This window comes from Colossoma macropomum, unplaced genomic scaffold (assembly GCF_904425465.1).
Source record: "Colossoma macropomum unplaced genomic scaffold, Colossoma_macropomum, whole genome shotgun sequence".
NCBI lineage: Eukaryota > Metazoa > Chordata > Actinopteri > Characiformes > Serrasalmidae > Colossoma > Colossoma macropomum.
In genome coordinates this window covers 8,537,104-8,561,965 of record NW_023494798.1, presented here as the reverse complement: position 1 = coordinate 8,561,965, position 24,862 = coordinate 8,537,104, and the positions used below count along the sequence as shown (strand labels likewise).

The 24,862-nt window shown below is 43.3% G+C and overlaps 1 protein-coding gene across 1 annotated transcript in view; it reads left to right on the top strand.

Moving 5' to 3' along the window:
• Nucleotides 1-1,646: 1,646 nt before the first annotated feature.
• The window catches only part of ets1 (v-ets avian erythroblastosis virus E26 oncogene homolog 1), a 32,514-nt gene continuing 9,298 nt past the window's right edge, over nucleotides 1,647-24,862 (top strand). The window contains exons 1-5 of the mRNA XM_036584842.1: nucleotides 1,647-1,998; nucleotides 18,064-18,183; nucleotides 21,705-21,905; nucleotides 23,230-23,307; nucleotides 24,389-24,634. Of these exons, the coding sequence (XP_036440735.1) occupies nucleotides 1,938-1,998; nucleotides 18,064-18,183; nucleotides 21,705-21,905; nucleotides 23,230-23,307; nucleotides 24,389-24,634 (706 nt within the window). The 5' untranslated portion in view covers nucleotides 1,647-1,937. The remainder of the gene's footprint in view (nucleotides 1,999-18,063; nucleotides 18,184-21,704; nucleotides 21,906-23,229; nucleotides 23,308-24,388; nucleotides 24,635-24,862) is intronic.

Here is a 24,862-nt window from a genome sequence, read left to right as displayed (position 1 = left end):
GCCCCTTCTCACAGTTGTCAAAAGCGTTGAGTTCCACTTGGGAAATGAGCCGATCAGCACAATGACAATCGTGATGGCGATCTGTTACCATGGCAGCTAATTAACTTAATGCGGGCGCAGACGCACCCCCCCCCACCCCCCACAACACCAATCCTCTCGTCTCCATCTCCCTCTCCTTCAGTCACGGACTATAATGGACCATAATGTCTCACCCAAAACCCTGAGCACAAGTTTATTTTAGCTCACCCAGTTTAGTCATCCCTTTCTAACCGAGGCTGCCTCCGTGAAGACAATCTTAATATAGAACATGCACAAAGAAAGCTTGCAATTACAGGCTGTTATGGTGAAAGGCCAAATTGAGTAAGTTGTTGTAAGCAGCCACAATGGTCAGTTCTCAGCTAATTTCTACAAGGGAACAATCTGTGAAGAGGAACCAAGAGGTTTCCAATCCAGTCCTGTAGTCCACATTTTTGATCTCCCAACATGGTCAAGACTGATTGGGAACCTTCGCAGTAAGCCGTTCCCAAACGCTGGTCAAAGACGGCCCTGTGGATGCGGTGAGAAGATCCTCTGTAAAATGCCAGGTTTGGGTTTTTATTGGTCCAGTCAAGGTGGGCAGGAAATACTCTGAGGTGTTTATGAGGTTTGGGCCAGCATTACGAGGGCACTTGCTCCCTTCACAACAGTCCCACGCTCTTGGCCAGGCGGCCGGCCCATTGAACATTATTCCTGATTTGCTTCGACCGGACTTCTACCCTCCAGTAAGGGCAAGCAAAGAGAAAAGTTGGAGCTTGTGAGTTTTGGAAAGAGATGTACAGTCAAGATCCAATGTGGTTAATTTATCAGAGTTTTTAAACAGACTGACAAATTATTTCCCATCACAGTGGAGTCAGGAGATGAGACATTTGGAGGTCAGTGTTAGTTTGGCACTGGATATCACTAAACAAGCAAATAATGATTCATGGATATTTATGCACCATGTGATATCACAAATTAAGCAATCAGTTGCATCATTGTAGTTGGGTTTTCTCTCTCTCTTTTTTTTTTTGGTCTTGAGAGATTGCTCAACTCTGTTCACAGTGAGTATGTACAAGATGTGACTTCTGCTCCTCTGTGAAATCGCTCTTTGTCAACATCTGCCTCTCTTTGCTGAAGTAGCCCATTGCAGTGGGTATAAAGGAGCCATAGAAGTTCCCAGAACTAATCAAGAGCAGGAGCGTGTCCAAAAAAATGAATAAATAAATAAAAATAACATCAATAAAGAGCCTTTTTCGGGCCAAATGTGATAGTAAGACGGAGCTCCCTCAGGACACGCCAGAAAACGTGACGATATTCTCATGGAGGGAGAGCTAAAAGGAATGTAATTGAATTGTGAATCACACGGCGCCGCCCCCATTCACAGCGTCGTGTTTTTCCCCCGCCCGTTTTCCGACAAGCTCCGCCCACCTTCCCTGGGATTGGGTTTTAGCTTATATTCACAAACAGTCCCTCAAGCGCATGTGTGTAAATCGTAGGCAGAGGACCGATTACTCCTAGCCAATCGCAGCGCACGAGGGCGGGGTTTGTCTGTAAACGGGTGGGAAAAAAGAGAAACGAACACGACAGGCTAGACCCCACAGCAACGCCCTGACGGAGGTAGAGAGACGGAGGGAGGGAGAAAGAGAGAGAGAGAGAGAGAGAGGGGGAGAGAGAAGGAGAAAGAGAGAGAGTGAAAGAGAGAGAGAGAAAGAGAGGGAGAACGAAAGAGAACTTTGTATGTGAGAAACAGGGCATCATTTTGGGGAGAATTTGTAGAAAAAGGAGGAGAACCCGTCAGTGTTTCTTTCCCCCTCAGTAGGGCACGTTGAGCCGTTACCGGAGCTGAAGGAGGGAGCACGTGAACTGTAACAGTGTGTTTTGGAACTACAGTAGAGACGAAACACATTGAATGCGAGACCATGACGGCAGCTGTCGATATGAAACCGACGTTAACTATAATAAAAGCTGAAAAAGTGGACGGTGAGTAAAACTGAAACGCTTTTTTTTCTCTCTCTCTGCTTGAAATGCTGGATGTTTGGTGCTGGCGCTCGAGCGTCTTTTTGTGAGGCGTTTTGCGGCGCCTAACTTTTTTGACTGACTTGAGCAGTTAGCCTGTAAGACGGGGTTAATACAACACGGGGTCTGAGGTAAACCCTGTTTAGGTGGGTGTTCGTCGTGACAGTTTCAGTACTGTAAGGCAAAAATACTGCGCAGCCAAAGAACAAGACAATGCGTTTCCATGAAGAGCTCCAGATGTGCCCATCAATTATTTATCGCCTTTCAGCGCGCTGGAGCTGCACGCAGCCTGACTGCGAGAGAGATATCAGTTATCAGACGGACAGAAGTGAATACATGGCTAATAACCCTGCTGATTCTTGAGTGGAGGTTGCGCACATATACCTGTTGGTTGTGGAGCTGGGGAGTGGGAGGTGGTGGTGAGCTGTACAGTTGTTAACTTCTGTCTAGATCAGTATTAATGACTGTATGTGGCAAGGAGTGATGAACCAATGCACAGCTGAATATCCACGCAGGTTTCTTGCTTCTCTTTTTATGCCCAGCAAAGTGCTGGAGAACAGTGGTGTCACCTATTCATGTTTTCTTTGCAAGAGTGATGCATTAACTTTACTTGATTCAAAAATAATGGCTGTGTAATTTCTAGAGATGGCACCGATCCGATATCAGGTATTGGGATCGGACCGATGTCAGCGATGTCCAGTTGAATCTTGTTACAAATCTAGTCTTATGGGGTTTGAGTAGTTTGATATCCTACATTCGGATGCCCATCTTGAGTGAAGTGCTTCATTTGAAAATAGCCAATTTTTTAAAAAAATGTGCAGAAATTCAATGCAGCACTTTTGGACTTATTTTTCAGATATACAGCAGATGTCTCTCGTTTTCTTTCTATGTCTGTATCTCTCGCTCTCTAAGTCACCCCCCGCCCTCACCCCCCCACCTTGTTGAATGTTGAATCTTGCTTATGCCTCGATTGGCAAGTGCTGACAGAACGTTGCTCGTCATGATGCTGTTTCACTGCCCATTCATACCACATCATTTCAGCGTCCCGGGACGGCCAAAGGGCGGAGGGAGGGCGCATGCCATGCGGCTTTAAGCAGTCAGCATTATCATCCTCCCCCTCACCGTCCTGACAAGACACTCCTTAGGCTCGGCCTGAGGTGATGAGTGTGCAGGCTAGTTAATGCTTACAGAGAGTGTGTGCAGGGGTGTCTGCGAGGGTGAATACAGCCTTAGCCTTGCTGTACACTCGTCCAATGCACTTTTTTGAACGTGACCCTGTTCGTGCTCGGTCAGCGGGGCAGCGGGAGTTCAGTGGCCGCTGGTTTTTCCTGAGTGAAAAAAGCTGACATCTCTGAACGGTACTCCCTCTCTCTCTCTCTTTCTCTCTCTCTCTCTCTCTCTCTCTCTTTCTTGGGCTCTCTCGCTCAATCTCTCTCAAACGCACACACCACACCAGCTGTAGACACATCATGGAAACGTGTTATTCACCCCACAAGCGTGTCATACTGAAAGCTGACCGCTGTCTGAGGTGTGAGATGTGAATCACTATAATGCACATGCACATATGAACATGCACATAAACACAAGCGCACACACACACACACACACACACAGGCGACCCTCTCTCGCATGCTCACACATTTTTATCAGGCGCATGGAAAAACACTTGTATGCTATTTAAGAAAAAAAAAAAACTAAAGTTGCTGATAGTTGCATTGCACTTGCCAGAACTTTGCGCTATCTTGCAAAACCATTTCACAACACAGGCTCCCTCTTGCCCGGTCAGTCAGGAAAGCCCTGGGTTAGCAGTCTTCACTGCCAAAGAATGAACTCTCAGCATAAGGCTTGCTTTAATCTGGCCCGCTCCTCCACTCTTTGTACCTGTTACATTGCGGGGGGAAACAAACTACAGCATGTGTTCATCCTTGGTGGGCTGCGGATGTAGCAACAGGTTGGAGGCTGCGGAATTGAAAGAGAAGAAGAAGATGCAGAGAAGCAGAAAGAAACCTACCAGGCGTGAGGGGTGGGAGAGATGATAATATGATATTGTTATCCTGATGAATAAGGATAAGCTTTTGGGAAAATACTGTGGGCATCTTTAGTACTTAACCCATTGAAATCCCTTATTACATTCTAAGGCTTATTATTGAGAAAGTACTGGGACTTTAATGCAAACAGGTTGAATTCTTAGGTTGTAGAAGTGTGTAATAAAACTTTGGGCCTTGGCCATTTAAGTGCTTAAAGAATATTGGCGGACTCCATTCTAAGATATTTCGAATGTCAAAGTGGTGGAGATTGTTTGAGTCCTGGCAATGTTGACAATGTAGTGCAGCGCAAGATATGAAATGGTGTGTACGAAAAAAAAAAGGTCGCACTCATAGTTTGTGATAGCTTTACTTAAATATGGCACTACTGGTGCATTATATTCCAACCTACCAAACTTGGGGGAAAAAAATTAACATTTTGATATGTATCATGTGTCTTGACAATGTCTTAAAGTTTGGCGACATTATATTTTTGCCATATTGTCCACTCATACCATGCAGTCATGCCCCGAATCCAACCATGCAATGTTTTCCATTAGCTCTGCTGTTGTCCAGTGACACTATGTAACTGTTTGACAGGTGTTATTAGGTGAAAACAACCGTTAACATGGACTTCTGACCTCCTGACTAGTCTTATTTTGTCAATGCATGCTTGAATTCTCTCAGCTTCTCTGTGTCCTCCCCTCTGTCTCTTTCCTTTTCTCTCTCTTCCCTCTGTTTACACAAAGGTGATGAATTGTCAAGCTAAATGAATCAAGTCAAGAGCCACACAGAAGTAGTTTAGAGTTCATCAGAGATGATCTGATTTACTCTAAAGACAAATAGAGGAAGAACAGACAATGGAGGCTCCACTAGGACGACGGCCTCGGCGAGAGCACTTAGGTTCACAAATAGAACTGCCTGAATAAGATTGGGTTTGCACATTCACGTGTTTTAGCCCAAGCAACGCAGCCCCTGAGACAAATCTTCCTGAGGACCAGCACTCGTGAAGGTTGCGGCCATGACTTATACATTCTGAACCAGATGCAGATGCAAACCACATGCTAGTACAGCCCCAAAGGGCACCATGAGCCAGACTTTTTTGAACTAGCTAGCGCTTTCAACAGCATGAAGACCCAGCAAACAAAACAGTATCAAACGTCCGAGCGTGCAGAACGAGCTAAGATGTGCACTCATGATGGTTGGTGTCAAAGCGCTTGACGACAGGGCTGCTTCTTTCATGTCTGACCAAAGAGTACTTAGCACGGCCAAGTGGGTCAGCAACAACATGAGAGAAAGCCAGAGGTCACCTCCCACCCACTCGTTTCAGGCTGCAGAAAGAAGTAGCTGTTGGTGAGGGTGCTTCTTTCTTTCTTTCTTTCTTTCTTTCTCTCTCTCTCTCTGTTGGAAGCCAGGGTTCAGCGAGTGACAGGAATGTGTAAGGGCTGGGTGGGCTGCCTGTTGCCCTCTTTTATCTGATTAAGACATTGCGCTTGATCGTCTCTCTCTCTCTCTCTCTCTCTCTCTCACACACACACACTTCATAGATATGCACTATCAACAATGGACCACATTATCAGCATTCATCAGTTACACTGTGCAGCCTTGAGACACAGTGACCTCACAAGCCTTGCAGTCCTTGCTAATGGCCTGCTCGCATATACTGTCTCACTAAGAGCATCATATAGCACTGAATCCACTATATAATGAACAAATAGTCCGAGGCCTTTATTTAGTTTTTGACAAAATGATTCTGCAGGCCTAACAACAGCACTACAGCGCTACATCTGTTGTGTTTTTGGCTTCTAATTGTTTTTCTAAATGCTGATGCTAGTCAAAAACTGACCCATGCTAATCGGCTGCCAGTCAGGAATTTGCAAAAAGCAGCCATTTTTTTCCTGTGTTACATAAGAAGTTCCAGCCTGAGGGTTTTTACAGTTGGCTTTTCCCTGCCCGTTGCCCTAGCAAGAGCCCAGCCCAGGCTCTCTTTGCCAGACTGCGGGCATGCTGGGCACCCTGGCAGCTGTGCAAACATTAAGCTAGGTGATGCACACTCATCTGATGTGGGTGGCTGGCAAAGCAAAACAAATGACTAGGCCCCAGCTCGTTTTTAATAGGTCTCTGAGCGCTTTACGAGTCAGGCCAAAAGTATTTATGAGAGATGTGAGGCATGCCAAAGAGTGGAGGACCTGAGCAAGCTCACTTAACGCATTCTTGCACCTTCTTTATTGCACCTACCTCATTTGTAATCATAAGGCAGAATATGTTTTACAGTTGAGGAATTAATATATACAGTTCACTTTATACTCAAGGAATATGGGTATTGTTGTCAAAGCGGAGTTTTTGAGCTCTGGCCAAACGCTCTTAGATGAAACAAGTCTTGCTTCTTAGTGACGTGCGCCGGTGAAATGACTCCCCCTTGGCGGAATGTGCGTTGGCTAAATGACTCGCCTTTGAGAATGCCTGACTTGTGACCACACATATTTATTGTTCCCTTTAACATGTAGTCATCAAAGGGGGGTGGGGAGCGTTTACCTTCAGACACAACTGGCTTCTAAATAGTAAGCATGTGTGAGACAGAGTCCAGACTTTTGACAGTCCAGACGTAGCTGACATGTTAACCTGTGTCTCTTAACATCTATGGATCGGTGATGGGATAGAAGAACATTCTTTCAGATGTGTTGCAGCAGACTTGACCCATTTTTATAACGCCGTCGACTTCTCAACAGCCAACGTCTCCAAAGCTCTATGCAAAAACCAAAACAAAAACAAAAGAAACAGTGTGTCCCCAAGCGGGGAAGAAAAAACAAGACGGAATTCTTTTTTTCAACTCTTTACAGCATCTCGTTTCTCCTTTCCGTCTATGTCTTGCCCCCCACTCCTCTTTTTTCCTACCCTCATTCCCTCCCTCTGCAGCACACATACGCCTTCTTTGTCGCGTCTCACCCTGATGTTGTGTCTGTCTGCTTCTACATTGTCTCATCCCAGCTGCCTGTTACAGGCTAATTACTGAGTCACAGCCTCTGATGGGCAATGCCACCCCTCCCACCCCCTCGAGCCCTCAGCGCTCGCCCAGCCAGGGCTCCCAAGGACCTGCTGATGGGCTCCAGACAGCCTCCTGGGTGGCAGGCGGCTCTGGAGATGAGTAAGCCAGCCCTACCGGTGCCTCTCTCATAGTGCCACCCTCTGGCATTGCCACTATGGCTGTTTTATTAGCATCTCCGTAGTCCCATATGTGTTGTGAGGCTATTGAAAATATGTGGCTGTGGTTTGGAGATCTGACAGTGCTCTGAGTGTCTCACTTTACCTGCATGTTTGACGAGAGGTGCAGGAGGGCTTGTCCTTACTAGAGGTTGCTTAGACTAGTTGATTATTTGACTGGTTTGCTGATATATCCATTAGGTGGTATTGTGGGAGGCCTTTGACTAACCAAACCATAATTTAGTGAAGAAATATGATGGTGGCAGCAGCAGAAGCTGGGAAGGAGTTCCAAAAAGTTCTTGGATTTAGTATATATTTTTTTTAAGCTTTATACTTGAAATGAATAGTTGTCGTTACACAGTAGAAGCTGGTCCCAACTCTTGGGCCTCCATTCAGTATCTTGTCTTTCACCAAACCACCTGTTTTTGGATTCACAGGCCATGAGCTGCTTTTGCAATTATGCTATTTCTGCATTCACCCTTGCAAACGGGAGCTCCTTGCAGAGGTACCGTGTTGAAAGAGCACGTCTGGCTACAGTTTCCGCTACATATGGTATCATCCTGTGCGGGGCTTTGGATCCTCTGCAGCATACAGTGACCGCACTCTGCTGTCCAGGTGTTTGGCTGGAGTGTGTCTCTCGGCCTTTACGATTCTCTTTAGGTTTGTTCGAGCTATGTGACGTGCACTTGAATGGAAGACGCATGTTCTCTGGCAGTCTCAGGCAGCCATCGCAGCTGGGCCTCCTCCCCTTCACCCTCTGTACCATGTCTCGGACAGAAAAGGCTTACTCGCAGGGTTCACGGCTGAGAACAGCAACAGCAAATCGACGTAGGCGTCTGGACTGGCTCCCAGGGGCGGCCATAATGGGCTGTAGTCTTTGACACCGTTCACATACACTGGCATAGCTCAGCAGGATCCAGCAACTCACTCTTTTCTCATAAAACAGCAGAGCAGGGCTAGCTCTTAGCAGACCTAGAGACCCAGAAAGTATGCTTTAAAATATGTGACTTTTTTTTTTTCCTCTGTGTCAACATATGTAGTGGTCCTGCATTCTTGGAACTTTGCTAATGGGAAACTGGAATAATAATAATGGCACAATTGCATGGCTTGGATTTCAATGGGTTCTTTAACCCCTTTTGTTCAGTTGCAGGTGCCAGGCTATAGATGAAGGCACGTATGTCATAGTATGTATGTCATATAGTAAGTTCATTACTATAGAAAGGCTTTGCTTCTGTGCTGTAAGTGGTGGGTTGTTAGGTGTCACTTTGAAGATACCAAAAGAAACCCACCGATACAGATGTCATCTCCAGTAAGCCGTTTGTGTCAGATGGCTTCTTCTCTTTCATACCGCCTGCCGCTAATTCCAGCCTTCTATTTTTGGCATGCCAGTGACATTCAGTGGTGCTTTTACTCTTTATATAGATAATTTGGTAAATTGGAATTTCTCAACCCGGAATAAAAAGCACAGTACTTTGCTTTGAAGATCACAATTTAAGAGCATGCATGCACACATAAATGCAAATACAAAACCCTCTGCGTTAACGATAGTAAAACAACGCAAGAATGTGTGGCATGCTACATGAAAACATTGTGGTCTGCAGGGAATTCATTTAGTGAGTATGCATCTGTTGGCCCTCGGCTGGCCCCACAGTACACAGAAACCATTAGCCACCCCACTGCTAATTACACACAGAGCTTTTTCCTTACTCAATCACTCCAGCGTTACAAAGGCTGCTTGATCGTAATCGTAGCTGGGGCACAACTGAATGTCCACATATAATAGTTCTGCCTTTTGAGTCTCTCAGCAGTGCATTACTGCCCCATCTTTCAGCGTTAGATGCACTTAACAGAGGTTTGTGCTTTAGGATGGGTGGGAGGATGTTGCTGAGAAAGTAAACTGTTTGTCCTGTTTGCCGTTTGTTTGTTTCACAGGTCTAAACAGTGCATGCAACGTCTCCTGAACCAAGTGCACACGCGCGCATGTGGACGCAACTGCAAAGTCTGCAGTGCAAACCTGCCGCTGCAAAGCTTACAGTTAATCACACCTGCAGATGCGCCTCAATCACTGTCGGCATCTTGAGATCAGGACCACATTGCGATCCATTTGTTAGATACTGCTATTGCGATTTTCCTTGCAGTTTATCGAAAACATGGGTAAACTTTGCTGATGGTTTGCCTGAACTTTTTTGGCCCCTTCTTCTTTATTCTTGGATCATGCACAGGCCGCTAGCTAGGACTGCAGCGCTTCGTCCGATACAGAAATGCACGTTAGGATGGTCTGAAATTTGTCAGCACAATAAAATTTTGTAATTTGTCAAAGGCCTCGTTTGCATAAAGCAGTAATATCAGTATCAGAAAGGCCACAGTTGTGATAATGATTAACATATTTGTCTTATTGCCCTGCTTACCACAGAGTTAGGCTGCCGGTTGGGCATGAGTAATGACTGTGCATTGATGTCTTAGTAACCTGCTATTGTTGCAGTGAATTAAAGTGAATTAGCATCTTGTGCGTATTGGTTCTTCATCATTAGTGGCGATTCATTTCCTAACACATAATGATTTCAGAAGAAGATCAGAGAGAGACAAAGAGGTAAAGGTAGTGGTACGAGAATCAGAAGGTGAAACGTGGTTGAATGGGAAGGAAAAGATTGGTTCTTTGCACCGTTCATGTCGCTGGTATACAAAGGGTGGTGATTATGGTGTGAATCCCCTGCTTGATTCATGTGAATGTGTGTATGTGTGTGTCAGGGCATCCTCCGTCTGCGCTTCCAAGAATAGCCACATTGTTCCGGGGCGGGAGAGCCCCCTGCTCATGATCCCAGCCGTCTGGCTGGCCGTCCAGCCTTGGCACTGCCTCTGGGGGAGCCGCTTCTATTCCTGTCGCGGGCCTGGCCCAGAGTTGCTTCTAATTCAGATGGAAATCCAAATAGTGGGCAGAACAAGCACCTCTCTCAGTGTTGAGCCCCACCCCTTGCCCTCTGCCCCCCCCCGTCCCCGCTCCCTCTGCTTGGGTGAATGACCCTCCTTCATCCTAGCCTGAGTTTACAGCTTGCCCCTAACATGCTTTTGGAGAAAGTGGAAGATAAAGATCTACAACAAAGTGGTTCTGATAACACCGTCACGTCCGGCTGGCCAATGGAGGGGCTCTCGGACCCCTGCAGAGGCACTTAAAGGCAGCGGGCAGTGAGGCGTCCTGCTGAGAGAAGGATAGCTCACTGTCTCTCACACACTCTCTGCTAGCATTTCTGTCTTTCTGTCTTTCTCTGGGCCTGATACCACATTTTCTTTAATGTTCTTAACCTTGATGAATGTTAAGATAATGTGGATGAAGTCGTTTTGGACCATTTCTACTGGTCCATTCATCATTAAATGTTTAACATGCAGCTGTTAAATCGAATCGGAAATGAAGTTTTGGTATGACGTTGTGTGAGCAGTTTTATTTTGACTAAATATTGAACCTTTTTACATTACGCTAGGCACCGCTGGAGGCGCATCACCACTCAAATTGTACCATTAATGTACCATAGCCCACTTTCCTAAAGCTGTGGCATTCTTGTATGTGTGCAACGGAGCCCTTCATTTAACAATACTTTTAGTTTGGTTTGCAGAGGATTCTTCAAACAAAGTACCTTTATCTTCCTCGTATCTCTCTCAGCTTGCACCCTCTCGCTCACCTCTGGTCACACACTGGTGCAGACAAGGTCACATCAAAACAATAACACCCACGCAAACCCGGCAAAGACAGAGAAACAAAGAGAGAGACACACAGAGAAAGAGCGAGAGAGAGAGAGAGGGTTGCGTTGTAAGGCCCAATATGCTAATCTGACATATAGACTCAAATAAATCAGACACAGGAAAAGCATTCAAGTGGCTTAAATATCTTCCAGGGTTTTTGAAAGACCCAAATGAGCTTGTGTGGCTTTTTTATTGCACGCCCACTTGCTTTCTCTCACGCACCGCTGGAAGGACACACATAAACACACACACACACACACACTTTTGAATCAGGGGCCTGGACCTATTTATAAGCCCAGCCAAAGGGTCTGCCACCTTTTAATGTCTGTAGATAGAGGCATGCCTGCTCAGTGCTTGTCACTGGACCCCTGAATCAATAGCATCACTGCTCATTCTTTATGAATGAGCGCTCTCAGAGCGAATGGGATGGGGCCTTGGCCTCCATGCCAGTGGTGAGGTCATCCCTCTGTGGAGCTCCATTCATGCACTCTTGTCTTGTGATGGGACTCGCATTACAGTCGAGTGAATCACTCGCACCCCTCCCCACCACGCCCTCGCTCCCCGAGACCACCACGGCCCCGCCACGATAATCGCAATTTCACGGCCCCCGGCCTGGGCATGGAGCCGAGAAAGCCTGCTAATTTGGTCCACGTGGCTATGCGTTTAGGACACGCACACACAGACACACACTCTAGGTGCACACCTGCACTGTCACAGTCTACAATGAAGTTGTGGGGCAAATTGCAAAGAAAATAAGTAGATTTATTTCATTCAAACTATAGCAAGATTCCAACACGTGAATACAATTAAATTTTCAAACATGTGGGGTGATGTGATGTCCTACATTAACATCACATGTATTGCACCTAGAAAGATGAAATTGTTTTAGAAATGCAGCTGTTGAGCTCCGCTGGTTGAACGCACTCAGTGCTAGACGAATGCTGTGTGGTACAGTATACATTTTAAGACATCTTAAGACTATAGTGCCAGTTTTTACACATCAAAGTGGCTTCAAGTCCCTGTAAAAATGCAAAAAGTCAGGCTAAACTAATCAGCCACAGGCATTAGACAGTAAACTTTGTGTGATATTCACTGTCCTGGTCTGTCTTACTAGGTTAATTACACTTTCGTTGCCAAGTTAAAAATTACTTTATACAACAATCACAACTTTTATTGAACTGTGCATTTTTTTTTTCTATCACTTGACAAGATTAAGCTTCATCTCACACACTGTCACTGTCCACTTCAGAGCTAGAGGCCATCTAACAATTACCGGAAGAAAAACACTGCTATTATTATTAGTAGTGATAATGAGGGGTGTCCCTGGAAACATCAGCAGATGTCTTTACAGAGATAATAATAATACCAACATTTTTTCTTGTGGTAATTTATAGACGGTTCCTAACTCTAAAGGGGAGCAAACACAGATAGTGAATGAGTTGTCAAATGAAGGACAGTAAAGTGGAAAAAATACACTCCCACTCCCTCAAAACCAGGTTAACTGTATACTGCAGTTGTCATTACAACAAGAGGATTCCATCACAGGCCTAAAGATGATTGGTTTCGTCATTTGCTCTCACATTCACTCTATACTGTGTTTTTCTTTCACACTCTCTTTTTATGCTTTCTTTGTAGGGATCAAGATTTTAAATCTGCTGCCCTTCATGCTTCGGTGATTTTTCTGTTCACTGCTACTTGGTAATTAAGAGAAAGTAGTTTGAATCCGGGGGTGTCTGAGCAGGGAAATCGCCAAACTGTGCTGGCCCTCCAACTTGTTGTACAAGCAAATTTAGATTCTTGGCCTTTGCAAATATGTCCCCAGTAATAATGTGGCAACACAATTTATGTGTATCTTCCAGATGCGCACCATTATAGAGGAACATAACTTTGTTCACGGTCTGTTTCATTGATGCGCCGCTGCATGATAGCTTGGTTCAATCACATGGCACTCCATCAACGTTAGACATCAAAGCTTTGAGATTTGTCTGTTCCTTCTGTCAGTCATGATGATGGATGGACCACACCACTGACCTGCTCATCACCCGCTGTGACAGGCGACATGATGGAGATATATATAGTTATAGAATAAGGAAATAGCAGAGAAGAGCATCAGAGAGGCAAAGCAGTGTCCAGCTGGGACTACGCCATTGTAAGTTTCGGAAGGTCTGAGTAAACTTCTATAAGGCAGTTTGCTCATTAGGTCTGAATTGCAGGGTGCAGTGCACTTCTAAGCCATTGGATACCGCAACATCGTTTAACCCCACACCTGCACTGTTACAGTCTACAGTGAAGTTATGGGGCAGATTGCTAAGGAAATAAGTAGGGATGGGACAATATGTGAAATGTGAAATAAAAAAAAATACTGCAGATTTAAAAATATCATTCATTAATTGATTTATGTCATGCAAACCGTAGCAACCGTGGGGTGATGTGATGTCCTACATCAACATCACATGTATTGCACCTAGAAAGATGAAATTGTTTTAGAAATGCAGCTGTTGAGCTCCGCTGGTTGAACGCACTCAGTGCTAGATGAATGCTGTGTGGTACAGTGTACATTTTAAGACATCTTAAGACTATAGTGCCAGTTTTTACACATCAAAGTGGCTTCAAGTCTCTGTAAAAACACAAAAAGTCAGGCTAAACTAATCAGCTATATTGTGTTTTTCTAGCTGGGACTACACCATTGTAAGTTTCGGAAGGTCTGAGTAAACCTCTATGAGCAGTTTGCTCATTAGGTCTGAATTGCAGGGTGCAGTGCACTTTCTGAGCCATTGGATACGGCAACAACGTTTAACCCCTTAAAGTCGACCTTATTTTAAATGATGATGGATTCATGTTTACAATATCTGATGGAAGTGTAGTGACTTTGGCCCACCTTGAAAACGTCTTCTGAGGTTTAGTTACATCACTGTACGCCAGGGACGTGGAAAAACAATATTTAATCAATAATATCATGTTTCGCCTCATTCTACCACCACCTCAGCTTACCCTCCATGGGAAAATGCTCAGCTAGCTCCGGGACTGTGTTTCACTATGCAGGGAATGGAAGGAAAATGCTTATTCTGATTCACACTGACTTTAAAATCCTGGCTTATTATTCGCTCATTATCTAGTAACCAGTATGAATTATTCAGTAAGTAATATGTTAGATATGTATTCGTAAGAGTGATGAAACCTGGGCCTACATATTTTTTCTTTTTTTTTCCTTTCAATGAGAGCTAGATAAGAGGGAACTTAATGTACGGTGACATTTCACAGCCTTTTTGTCCTCTGAAACCTCAGCTTTCTGACTGTTAGAGATGGCTTCAGTAGAGGCAGAGCTGGCTGGGACGGGGCCCCTCCATTAAACACACACAGGACTGCGTGGGTGAGAAGAGCGAGAGAAAGAGAAGCGAAAAAGAGAGCGAGCAAGAAAGAGCAGACATGAGCGCCAGACAGAAAAAGGCAGCAAGAGAGAAAAGAGAAAGCGCAAGAGAGAAAAAGCGGGAGAGAGACGGTGACGGAGAAAGAGTGCGAGAGACTGTTTTTTCGAGAGGGCAGACAAACTCTGAGCCATCCATCTCAAGTAAACAGGCAGTCACTTCAAAGCCTGGTGCTGGGCTCAGACGGCCATGTCTCCTTGATGCTTTTGGCTGTGTCAGAGAAACAGAGTGACTTTTGCCTGTTTGCGCTTCAGCGGTGGATTCTTGAAGGCCGCCCTCCTTGATAGCGATATGCTTGATATCCTTGATAGCGCCCGCTATGGGTGTGCGTCATCACAAAGTTTCGATTTGACTTTGATTCTTTGGGAAATTATCAAGTGGCAGTAGCAAATGTACATTAGTGAAATACAGACGACAGAAACAATAAACCAAGTATTTTGGACATGTACGTTGAAAATAACCTAAGCATTTGGCCAAAACGGGCTCATACTTTATTGAATGCAAGTATAATTCAGCATAATCAACTCAAACATTCTGTCATAGATGTTAGTTCAATCAGTCACTGTTTAAAGAGATGCATCACAATGCATCTATACATTTTTACACCTCAGCTGGTTCACTGCATGGACAAGAGGGTTTGTTATCTGCGGAAAATAAACAGCGCAGACGGTCAACCCTCCGCACGCTCGCCACTAATGAACAGGCTTCTGCTACGTCTTGTTAAACCTGCCATGCGATCTGCTCTCCAAACAAAACATTTGTCTTCAGCCCCAAACCTGCTCCCTTTGCGGGGGGGAAAAGGAAATAAAAAGCAAAAGAAGAAAAGGAGGAAAAGAATAACGCTCATTAAATATTTGCACTCCGCAAACAGGCTTTTGTGTGGCTTTTTTGAAAGGGGCTGAAGGGGCTGCTCAGCCACGCTCGTTTCGGCTAATGTGCAAATAGGGCTCTTTCCCAGCGCGTGTGAATGCTCTGACGCAGGGGAACGGCTTCTCTAATGCGCAATTAAGAGCCGAAAATGGAGAGAGAGCCGCAGCTCATCCCGATCGAATCGCGCATTGTTCTCCTCCATTTAGACGCCCTGTTTAATGTAACGCTGTCGGAAATGTGCAGAGAGGGTCATTGCAGAGAGTGGAGGGAGATGGGAGAGAGGGAGAGGGAGAGAGAGAGAGAGAGCGAGGGAGGGAAGGAGGGACAGCTGTTGCGCATTCCTGACTCGGCTGTATTGCGTCGTAGAGCTGAGATAGAGAGAGAGAGAGAGAGAGAAGGAGAAAGAGACACGTCATTTGATAGGTAACATTTTCTTTATTGTTGTGTAAGCGTGCGTTGTTGGTGCAGTGCTTTGACAATACAAATGAAAAGTTGTCATGCCAATGAAGCAAATAGTGAATACACTTTAACTGAGAGACGGAGAGAGAATGAACAAGGCGCCCAGAGCTGGCAGTTCCAAACCGTGTGGAGATGCCAGAACATCTGGGTGTCGGGAAAAGATCGGTTGAAGGAAAAAAGAAGCCACCATGCGCTAAGTCTTCTGTCCCGGCTCTACACATCTTTACCTTGTGTAACCTCAGTTCCGGCACTATGCATTATATTCTTACACTGTATCGCTGTTGTTGGAGCAAAACTTTGAATCTCCAAAATGGTAACTTTACAGGAGAAGGGAAAAGCATACTTTACTTTTAATGGAAGTCAATGGAACCAGACTTTTTTCCAAGTCATTTTGGGTCATTTCTTTTGGTCCATTCAAAATGAAATTTTGAAACATTGTAAAGGACAACAGGCATTTTCAAATTATGCCAAAACCTGAAAAAACGATTTTTTTTCAGACAGCAGCGATATGCTATGCCTCCAACACCACTCACTGTGCTCTGATGTACTATACATATTCTTCATACCTTACTAATGAATGCATTACAAATGGTGGTGCACTATTTTATACGATTCACAAAATTCATGATACATTTTGATATGATATGATAGTGTTGTGATCTGACACATTTTTAGATATAGCAAAAATAAGCAGTGCCTGAAAATCTTTTAATATGTCACTGCTACTGTTGTCAGTTTATAAGACCATTCAACATTATAAAAGTATAAAATTTTATAATAAGCGCTAGTTACAATCTCTAATATGTATGCTTGTGCTAATATACGCTTACAAGGTTCGTGCTGTACCTCCCTGCTCACGATTTTGCGGTATAGATGAACCTGGATTTTGTAGAGTAGCACCATCTACATGAGAAGTTAACCAACATGAGCTATTACATTCCCAGTTAGCAAAGATGGGCAAAGAGTCTGCACTGCTCCACATGTTTTTCAGTGGTTCTCCACATTTTTTGATGGTTCTATCATCCAGGTGTTAGCAGTAACGGTTGCATTTCCCATTGCGAATGCATTACTTGCATAGAAAGAGGGCTTGTGGCATTCTGTAAATGAATAGAATATCAATCAAGGCCTAAATTCCTAATTCCTTTAGCCTAAACGAAGTCTTAGAGAGTTCGTTGGCTATTCTTTTAACTTTCAGAGGGATTTCCCAGTGTCTAGTTCACAATAATACCCATGATGTGGTCATTAACGATCTCTGAATGGTGTGGCATTCTGTAAATGAAGTCACATAATATCAATCAAGGCCTAAATTCCATTACCCCACCTCCCCGACACACCATGTCATCATCACTCTTTGCGTTCTATATACCCGGAAATCATAGCCTTAAGTGGAGTCAGTGGATTTTTTTTTAGCCCTGAGCCTTAAGGGGGTTTCCCCAGGTCCCCTCCTCAGCCACCCCGGGCCATTCTAATTGGATTAGTGCTAGTCATCAGGCACTGTTTAATTCATCAAAGGGCCCTCTGTGCCCTGCTGGGGACCTGAAGGCTGTGAAGGCGATCTGCCCAAACACTGATGCCACTGTTCAGGCTGGACATGATCGCCCTGCTGCCACGACCTTTCACCCTGCCGACTGACCCCTGGCGACAGAAGGCAGCCTGTAGATGGACATTTTGGGGAATGAGGTTATGGATAAGCATTAGAGTCAGATGTGCCCTCAGGTTCTGCAGCATCTTTAGGCCTTATTGGAATATTAGGGTCAGTATGGAGGCAGGAGGTCCACAGTGGTCAGTCTGGTGTATCATGTGGCCAAACCAGCCTGTGCCGTTTGTAATTCATATTGCAGATTTAGTTCATTGTGAGTGCATAATTACATAATGAATTACATAGTTATATAAATTATGACATTTACATTTATATCGATTCTAACTTTGTCCATCAACTTTATCAAATATGAACACAAATATATACAATGAATATTTAACGTTATTTATTATGCCAGTGTCTTCAAACACTACAGGACCTCATGCTTGAGCTATAATTAAGCTGTTTAAAGCTGAATAGTACAATGCTAGTGGTTGTCTTTGGATTAGACAGTATAATTAGGGTTGGCTATGAATCGGTGAGTGTCATATCAAAGGATGTGACCACCAACAGGCCAGTGTTTGGCGAAAGCATTATTTATGAATGAACTCTTTAGGCTCAGTGTTAAGTCAAAATGTACAAAACACACATTGTGAGAGCTGAAACAGTTCAGGCTGTTCTCGGCTTTCTGGCTGTGAAATTTGACCCATGTTTTCTTCTGCTCTTTTTGGGACAGATCTGGAATGCGGGGACGTTCCCCTGCTGACTCCGGGGAGCAAAGAAATGATGTCACAGGCTCTGAAGGCCACCTTCAGCGGCTTCACCAAGGAGCAGCAGAGACTTGGCATCCCTAAAGGTACTGCGCTCCTTCTAGAGTAACATACACCGAGATGTCATTTTATATCGTGGCAAATAAGTGACTTAAACATATCGAATATTTCTCATTATGATACTGTTATTAAGAATGTTATCAAATTCAACCTATTTCTAGACATTTTACTTTATCCTAAGTAATTTCGGTAACACTTTACTGTAGGGTGCTGGTCATAAGGCTTTATGGCACCTACATAAGCTTGTCATGACAACTGACAGAACGCTACATAAATGTGTATTAGTGCTTATTTCAATAGACGTCATTTGCTGTAAAGGTTACATTTGCATTTTTATGTAGGGTTATGTCAGTTGTCATGACAAGCTTATGTAGGTGTCATGCAGCCTTATAAACAGCACCCTACAGTAAAGTGTTACCGTAAATTAAATAAGTGAAATAATCTTACTGCTCATATAGGCAACTGCTTTTGTTTTTAAATGTGATGCTAACGCCAACAACCCCTTAAAATCCCAGGCTTATTACATACTAAGTCTTATTATTCAGTAACTACAGGGACTTCAGGGCAAATTTGTTGAGCTTTGGGCCTGCTGGTGGGCCCTGGCCATTTAAGGGGATAACTATGCGGTTAGATTACTAGAGATCCGATATTATATTAGATATTGTCTATATTTAAGATGTTTTCACTTGCCGGGGTGTCATTTTTTGCAGTGCAAACACTGCAGGCACATCAGTAATTCCACACTTCAGTTCACTCCTGCAACTGCATAACTTCAAAATTAGCAGTGTAGCACTTCTGAGTAATTCATAGCAGCTACTGAATTAGATTAATCGAATGTTAAGCCCGGAGCTCAAAGGGGTTAAGGTCTCTCCTCACTTTCACTCTTATTTTTTTTTTTCCTCTGTTTCCTCACAAACAGATATCATGTTCATAATCTCATATTTTAGCAAGTCTCTCTCTCTCTTTTGTAGCCTTTTTTCTTTGTGTGTCTCACTCAATTAAATGAAAAGAAACACCCTCTAACCTACTTAAAACGAGGCACAGTCTGTACTTCTGTTCTCCATTAATTATTAGATTAGAGTGTGTTATTGGCAGTTTCTCGTGAGTGTCGGGGCCAACAGCGTAGATTGTGTTTCGTTTAGGTGATCGACCTCAAAATTCTTGAGAACTGAGTTCAAGACCTCAGCAATGAAGGGTGACTGGCGTTCCTCACTTAATGTGTCTTAAAAACACAGGAAAAAGAAAAAAAAAAGTAGCATAAACGAAGACCCACAGCGTCACTGATGCAAAGCATGGCTCGTATGAAGCGCTGAAAGCTCCTGAAGTAGTAATAGCACCCTCTTGTGGAGAACTGTCCACCTGCTAAACATGAGTGAGTGCATATGTGATGGAGTGAGTTACAAGCCAGGTCCATGAAGAGCTTTTCTTCTATACAGATAGATTTAGACCCGTTATTGAGAGCCCAGTAACAACAACAAAAAACAATATTGCCTGGATGGCCCATTACGATACTGTTCATAGGCATTTTTAAATGTGGCATCAGTATTTTGCTGGTACATTTTGTCCATTCCAAACCTCAGGAAAACCAAATATCGTGATATTGAGTTCCGTGAGGTTGAGTTTCAGGAGAGGCGGTCGGCTCAAGTAACAATGGGGGGTAGGCCAAGGGTTTGGTGGTACCTCTTGACATATTAGTCCTTTAATCAGTATTTTATTGCCTGTAGCAAATTTCTCTGTAGCAATTATCAAAGACGTGATTAAGTTAGCTCAGCAGTTCTCACTCTGGAGACGCAGCTGGCGGTGCTGCCTTCATCTCTCTCTGCTTAATGCTGGTTGTTGTACATGTTTTGCCTTTTTTAAAGATAGTCCACAGATCATGCTGTAATTTTAGTGTTCTCTATGGAAGCAGGGTTGCCAGGTCTAACAAAAATCTCCAGCCCAAAGTTTTCTTAAAAACCACCCACCAGAAGCTGAAACTGTCATCTTCTACTGCATTTTTAAACTAGCCCAATATGGCAGGCGAACTAGGAACCTGACAGCCCTAAAGGCGAGTGCACCCTGTACCAAACACTCCACACATAACCAATAAGTGAAAGCATGCAGTTCTACATAACCACCTCTTCAGTAGGTGTGAGTGCTCTACACCCTGATCTTAACTTGTTTATTTTACATGAAAAACTCCCATAGTGTGTAAATCTCACATAAGAGTAGAATGAAAATATTGATAATAGACACCTTAAGTGAATCTTAAGGCATATCAGATTAATCCAAATGGGATGGAAAGGGGTACTGATAGTTTTTTGTCTTGTCGTTGAATTGTCCACCCTTAGCCCAGGCTTGTGCATTACAGTGTTGTCTTGGAATGTCCGAAGCGGATTGCCTATAAGGGGATCTTGCAAGATAAGCACATGGCAGCCCCATGCTACTTATGAATTATGTTCCCCAAACTGAGGCAGACCACAGGGTGGCTTCGCTTTGCTGTGTCTCTGGAGGCTCAGTCTGTATTGGGTCTTTGCTGTCTGTCTGGAAATGAAAATAGCCACATGTTATATATATATATGCATGCGTGTGTGTTTGTGTACGCGATTGTTTTCATACATTGTCAGGACGAAAAGTGTCCAGACTATGTATTAAAACCAGAGAGAAAGGAGTCCCGACTTTGTAAAGTGCTTTTTACAAAAGCGATGGGTTGAATATTTTAAAACTAAAACCATTTCTGTTCGGTTACAGAGATCAGGATTAGGGTTAGGCTTAGAAAATTCGCGTGACATATTAGTGATTTTATACATGTACGGGTAGTTTTACATACATGGGTACACATATGTATGACCTCTCGTCCTGAGACGGCATTAAAACAAGCTTTGTGTGTGTGCATGCATGTGAGCGTGTAGACCCATAGGCTACAATTACAGCTGTTTCAGTTCCGAGCACCCACATCGTGGCTGCATAAAACATACCGTATATAACCACCTGATAGCACACTGTTGGCCAGAAAAAGAGGAACCTAATTATTTTGGATTTTTTTTCGGCCTAATTCTTTATTCATCCATTACATGTTACGTGCAGTGTCTATACTTGACTTTATCTAACGCTAATCAAGTGCAATATGATGATATTTTATCATTATTGTGATAAATTATACCACAATTCGCTTTTCGCGATTTAATTAACAATATAGTGTATATATATATATATATATATATATATATATATATATATATATATATATATACATATGACTGGAACTTAAAATTTGCCATCTGCAAAAGATTTATAGCCATTTTTCATCTCTATCCTCCTGTCTCTCTTTGTTTTTCGACCTCCTCCTCTCCCTGTCTGGAGTGCAGTCCGTGTTTGCTGTGTTTTCTATGTAACTTTATTGAATCCTACTTACCAGCTAAGCTGGAATTGCAATTTGAATCAGACATTTGAATGGGTTAATTAGGTATGCATCGGCCAAATTTGGAACCATAATAGAATCTGCCTGCACGGTGCTGAGTGTCATCTTTTCATCTGATCCCCCACTGCCCACAACCCCTCCCCACAGACCCCAGGCAGTGGACAGAGGGCCACGTGCGAGAATGGCTGACATGGACGGTAAACGAGTTCAGCCTGAAGAACGTGGACTTCCACAAGTTCTGCATGAACGGAGCCAGCCTGTGTGCACTGGGCAAGGACCGCTTTCTGGACCTGGCGCCTGACTTTGTGGGGGATATCCTGTGGGAACATTTAGAGATGCTGCAGAAAGGTAAGCCTGATAGGTTTGCTAACACTTGAATTTAATGGTCCTTGCTTAAGGACATGAGTAACCCACTCCTGAAATAAAGAGACATTTATAAACGATGATGTCAACAGCCACAGGCATAATATAGTTTGTGGTTGTTTATATATATATATATATATATATATATATATATATATATATATAAACAAGTTCTTAAAGACATTGTGCTTCATTTTTACCATGTATCAGTTTAGCCCCTGAAATCCTAATGACCTGCCTAAGTCTTAAGATTAAATGTAATCTTATTTAAACTTATTTAAGTCTTAATAAGTCTTATAACTGAATAATAAGCTTCAACATTCACACTGCAGGCATTTCACAATGTTATTACTCTTAAAGGGGCTTTCATCATGGAAGATGTCCTCACATATTTTTAAAATATGTAAACACTGTTAATATGTAAATATCTAAATATTCACCTATTTAGCCTCCAGCAGTTTAGCACCTCCCATTCAGGCTGAAGTTATAAGGAGTGGTGCTTTGTGAATCAGGGCAGCCAATCAGAACAGAGGTCATTTACGTATATCAATCTTAGAGGCACAATCACAAAAACAGCCTGTTTACTTCTAAGGGATAAAAAGAGGTATGAAAATGGTCATTTAACAGTGAATTATAACTGTTTTTGCTACATAAAATCCCACAAATATCATAAGTTATAGAGTAGAATAAAAAGACAATAAACTTAGGATTTAGGCCCTTTACGACTTATCACCTATTATTGTGAATTATTCAGTGAGTACTATAAAAAAAACAGTATGGTCATTACGTGCGTTCAGTAGTCCCTGCATGCATGTAATTCAGCTCCATTTTGATTAAGATAAGTCCGGTTATCAAGCAAATCATCAGTTGAAACGCACAAAGCTAGCACTTGCTATCTGCTTTCTAAATCTGCGGTATACGAATAACACGCTTATGGGCGTCAGAGCAGATCACCTCATAGCTTTCCCCACCCTTTCCTTTTGAAGGATGACTCTTTGCAGCTCTTTATCACACACAGTGCTGAATCCGTGTTACTCTGTTTGAGAATAAAGAATACCACACAGTTTACTTCTTATCTTCACTCAATGAACGTATGACGTTCATGAGAAACTGTCAGTTCCAGGGTAGAAGCAGCAAAGCCGTCAGAGCTTTACTGTAACTGCAAGGCCCCGGTGAGGCTGCTGTGTTAAAAAAAATGCTAAAAATGGATTCACAAATGTGTTTCATAGCCTAATGTATGATTATGATCATTTGATAACAAAGATTGTTCATTCGCTGATGTGTGTTGTATCTTTTTTCCTTCACACAGAAGACCCCAAGCATTTCCCTGTCAACGGCCTGACCTCTAGTTTCCAGGAATCTCGCTATACCTCAGACTACTTTGTCAGTGAGTACCCCACTGCTTCCATTAGAACACACACACACACACACATACATGCACTCTCACTTTCACAGCCACCGCAGAGACTGCAATACGAGATGTGCATTGATTTGTCTGAGGAAAGTGTTAGCAGATTTAAAAGAGAGGGGTTTTCAGTCTGTAGCGTCAGGTTGGAAGTGCACCGACTAGTTGTTTGATCAGGGATGAGATTTTTAGCCATTTTTTGCTACTCAAACACATTTAAACAAACGTCCCAGCGTGAAGATTTTTTATATAATAATGAATAAAAGAACTTCGATTTATCATCCAGTTAGAACTAGAACTAGCATATCAAATTCTTTGGATGATTTACTGATTTTGGCTTATAATTTAACACAGTTCACCTGCATAGTGATAATTCCCTGCAGCGCTACATCATACATTCAGTCAAAAGTGTATTTAAATGATCTTAAATTATCATTTATTTAACTTTTATACGCTTTATATATCCAGTTACGTTATTGAATGCTTCAGATATCCATACATTCCAGTAACCCGTCCCTATTTTAAAGGGTCACTCTAATCAAAATGAATACGTAACCATTGTGTCTTCTGCTGTAAACGTGCTTACTCACCTACCAAAGTGGTGCCACAGTAGTTTCTATAGTGAGATTTTCTGGTTTAATAACTTGGAAAATCCCCCTTCTGATGATGTATCTTTAAGGTTGGGAAAACTAGAGCTGCTTGTTGGCGGATACTTGAGCTAGCAGGTCAATGCTGTCACTGCTATGAAGCCAAATATTATGTTTTTAAAATATTTATCCTGACTGCAAGCATATTATCTCATTAGGGGTGTCCTCAATGGTTACATGCTGAGTATTGTAGCGAGAGAACATTAAAGTATGAAAACATAAAAAGGATACAAAGCTGAATTCTGTCAAATCACTGAGGCCGAGAGATGCTACAGGATATTACATAACGCAACAAACAGCATGTTAAATGCTAGTTTCAGGCCTGAAGGTAGTCAGTGATTTTATAAAACGTAAACATATGAAACAACACACAGACCCTGACTCAATGCACTGTCCTGATTTAACGCTCCCTCTAGGTTATGGCATTGAACATGCCCAGTGCGTGCCCCCCTCAGAGTACTCGGAGCCTGGCTTCATCACAGAGTCCTACCAGACCCTTCACCCAATCAGCTCAGAAGACCTGCTGTCGCTCAAATACGAGAGCGAGTACTCCAACGTGATTCTGCGGGACACGCCCCTCAACCCGCTGCAGGGGGATTACTTCTCGATGAAACAGGAAGTCGTGTCGCCCGACAACATGTGTGTAGGGCGCATCAGCAGAGGTGAGGCCTAGGAATGAGGGGGCAGAGCAGGTGGTTGCATGCGTGGGCTGGTGGGTGGTGAATTTATACGTGTGGGTGGTTGGATGTGTGTAAAAGAAGGATGTAAATGGTCACATGTATGCATATTTTGGTGATACGTGCGGTACTAAGGTGGCACCAATTCTGCTCTGTGATTAAAGAGAAGTGTTATTAACCTCTCCTTTCACTATTCACTTCTTAAGGGCTTGG